This window comes from Populus trichocarpa, chromosome 13 (genome assembly GCF_000002775.5).
Source record: "Populus trichocarpa isolate Nisqually-1 chromosome 13, P.trichocarpa_v4.1, whole genome shotgun sequence".
In the NCBI taxonomy this organism is placed as follows: Eukaryota; Viridiplantae; Streptophyta; class Magnoliopsida; order Malpighiales; family Salicaceae; genus Populus; species Populus trichocarpa.
In genome coordinates this window covers 5,702,985-5,706,435 of record NC_037297.2, presented here as the reverse complement: position 1 = coordinate 5,706,435, position 3,451 = coordinate 5,702,985, and the positions used below count along the sequence as shown (strand labels likewise).

The 3,451-nt window shown below is 38.0% G+C and overlaps 1 protein-coding gene across 1 annotated transcript; it reads right to left on the bottom strand.

The window, feature by feature from the left end:
• On the bottom strand, positions 1-3,248 carry LOC7493861 (50S ribosomal protein L3, chloroplastic). Its single transcript, XM_024584196.2, has 2 exons — positions 2,522-3,248; positions 1-477 (listed from the first exon to the last, which is right to left on the bottom strand). Exons 1-2 carry the CDS (start codon positions 3,072-3,074, stop codon positions 188-190), a joined length of 843 nt encoding a protein of 280 aa, XP_024439964.2. The 5' UTR covers positions 3,075-3,248; the 3' UTR covers positions 1-187.
• Between the last annotated feature and the right edge of the window lie 203 nt (positions 3,249-3,451).

Here is a 3,451-nt window from a genome sequence, read left to right as displayed (position 1 = left end):
TAGTAGAAACAAGGGGTTATCATCTCAAAATAGCGTTGATAGTCAGGAAACATCCTTCCCTGAGGCGTTTCAAAATTGTGAATTCAAAGCACATACCCAAGGAAGCACCGAATGATGTTAACAGGCAAAAGAAAGTTGCATTGGCTTCTGTCATTGGCAATGCATTAACGAAAAATTACAGGGAGAGCTAACTCTTTGGTATGTTTTTACCAACAATCTTAGCTGGTGCAATTCGTAGAAGGTTCCCTGGCTTACCAGGGAGGGCACCTTTGATCATCACAACACGAAGATCATTATCAATCTTTACAATCTTGAGCTTTCTGATCTTTGTCTTGGTCCCACCCATCCTGCCAGGCATCTTCTTCCCCTTGTATACACGACCTGGTGTTGTTCCGGCACCAATGGATCCCAAAGCTCTATGACTCTTGGAACCATGGGACATCGGACCCCTTTTGAAATTGTGACGCTTAATACCACCTGAGTGAAATTGGGAAAAAGAAGGAAACGGATATTAGCTTGAAAGGAATTTTAAATTATCAGTACATCAGAAACACACTGCTCAAATGAATGAAAAAGAGAATGGAAAACAAAACTAAAATTGATCACTAACCATACAAACATGATACAATAAAAGATGGCAACCACAGTATTATGGACAGTGCAAAAAGTAACAGCAGCCAGCACCAATCTTAAGCAGAGGCCTAACAGATTGTGTATCATACATCACAAACCATGAGCTCGTTATAAGTTATAACATTGCAAGTTTAGGACAACAATTTACTATGACTGCTACCATTTACAAAAGACTGTCACATTTTCCCAACAAACCTGCATTACTACACCAAGTAAGGACACGTTTACACATTCTTGTAAGTACTGATTCGAGGGGGGAAATGCTTCATTTAGAGGGTTTTTTATTATTATTATTATTAAAGATCAAACTACTTAAGCCTTGATTAACTCGAATTCACTACAGCTGGGGTTAATTTAGTGGATATCATAATAAACCACATTAGCAAGCAGGTAAACTTTCAAGAATCCCATTAATAAAAGCTGGCCCCATTCCAAGAAAGCCTTGGTAGAACCAGGAAATGAGCTGATGAAAAGTTTAATCCCCAAACCAGTTATCATTCTACAAGTTGTCAATAGTTTTGATACCAACACGCTTGTAAGCTTCAAATCTGCCTTCTGAGGGACACTTTTATCTCATGAGGTTCTTCAAATTAAATGAAAGGCATAGCAAATTAATCTTGAAACACTCAAGCAGTAGAAGCAAGTGAAGCCTTTTAAAAATGCCCCCATATAATACACTGAAGAATGTTCAGTGGGTAAATATGATTATCTCGCATATCTAAGAATACTGGAGACGATCATTTCAGGGTGCATAAGAACTGTGTCCAACCACCCATGTAAATTAGAAAAAAACTACTTTAAAGGTACCCATTTAAGCAGGTTAAAGCAACAGAAAGACGAATGAAAGATGCATTGGTGAATTCAAGCGACTGGATGTGATCTTTCTAACCGATGCGGGTTAACAAATGAACTCAAGGAGTCTGAAACAGTCACGATCAGTAGACAAAAATCCAACAGCAGGAGGTAGAAGCTGATGACATATCTCCCAACTGCCCTACTGTTCATCGAACTTTTTGGTATCATACATTAGGTTAATACACCCACTACGATATGAACATCTTTACAATCTAGAATCAAATAACCGACATCTATTATTCTATCTATCCGTGTGTGCACGCATTTAGAAGGCGAGAAACAAATTAGCTTCCTTGTATTCACATTGTCATCTAAAAATTATAGTCAAAATTTTACATTTATCTCTTAGAATTATCCCGTTATAACACCATAAAGTCCCCAGTTCTCCTCCTGATTCACAATCACTCTGATGACAAAAGGAATATGCACTTTTCTGACAGATTAATGAAGAATGAGAAATTATTGGATAGGGACAAAGATACCATCACGAATATGTGACATTGGCATGATGCAGCAGTCTGACTGCACAGAATTATCAGTTTGGTGTGCAAAATTGATCAAGGGTGACATAGCTGTTGTGGCTAGAGACAAAAATCTTGGAGTTAAATCACATTAACTTGTTCCAGAAAACAAAAACACAAACCATAACTTCTTAGCACCGCATGTCATCCCTCATCACATAACACGCAACATTTATCTACAGTGGCACCGATTACCCCATTAAACTGCAACTCGTCGTATTTCAGGATTTCCTGAAATCACAATACTCTATGTAGTTTTCAATCTCCACAGTCCATTAACACAATATTTCAAACAAAAGTACGACGGAACATCCCATCAAATCATTTTTAAAATTGTTGTCTAAACATAACCAAAAGCCCGCCATTTGAGTTCTCTTCCAACTTATATATTAAATTAATCAGTATGTCAGAGCACACAATCAAACACCAAAGAGACCATTAAAATTTCAACATCAAGAACGAAATAAACCCAAACCGAAAAAGGGAAAAAAGGGGGGAACCAGAAAACAAACCTTGAAAACCCTTGCCAATGGTTGTCCCGGAGACATCAACAAGATCACCCTCCTTGAAGAGCTCCTCAAACAACAACTTCTGTCCAATCTCAAACCCATCAAGACCTTGTAGCCTAAACTCCTGCAAATGCCTCATAGGTATAACTCCAGCCTTCTCCAAATGACCCATTTCAGGCTTAGTCAGCTTTTTATCCCTAACCCTCCTATACCCAACTTGAACTGCATCATACCCATCAGTAGCATCAGTCTTAATTTGGGTCACGATATTTCCTTCTCTAAAACCAACCACGGTAACTGGAACCACTTTCCCATTAGGCTCAAAGTAAGTCATCATTCCAAGTTTAGTTCCCATAACACCAACCCCAGCTTCCATGCTCATTGCCACAATGGAAAGGCTGAACTTTCGGTTTCTGTTGAGGGTTAAAGGGGTTGTTTTTGTGAGGGGAAAAGGTGGGCTTTTTGAGAGGAAACTGCATTTTAAAGAAGCGGGGGTTTTGGTCTTGACAAGCGATGGGGTGGGATAGCAAAATTGATTTATAGCAGAGAGTGGCATATCTCTTGTGTTTTTGTAATTCAATGTTCGAAAGGAGAATTCTTGGTCATTCAGTGAAGAAGAAAATGGAGAAAGACCTAAGGAGAGGGAAATACGATGGATAACAAAAGGAAGGAAGGAAGGAAGGAAAGAACTTTTCTTATCCTTGTTTAAAAATAGTGTGGAAGGAGAGGTGGGAATCTTGTGTGCTCTAGACTATAGGAATACCACCATGACCTCTCTCTCTCTCTCTCTCTCTCTCTCTCTATATATATATATATATATATATATATATTATCCTACTCTCTTAAATTAAATACAATATTTCTAGCTCTTATTTTATTTATCCTTGTACGATTGAAAAATAATTGTTTTGATGAGTTTATTTTTCATATTAT

Coding starts and splice junctions, on each gene's coding strand:
- LOC7493861 (XM_024584196.2), bottom strand. CDS start 3,074: ATGCCACTCTCTGCTATAAATCAATTTTGCTATCCCACCCCATCGCTT. Junction 478..2,521: donor CATTGGCAAGGGTTTTCAAG/GTTTGTTTTCTG, acceptor AATTTCACTCAG/GTGGTATTAAGCGTCACAAT.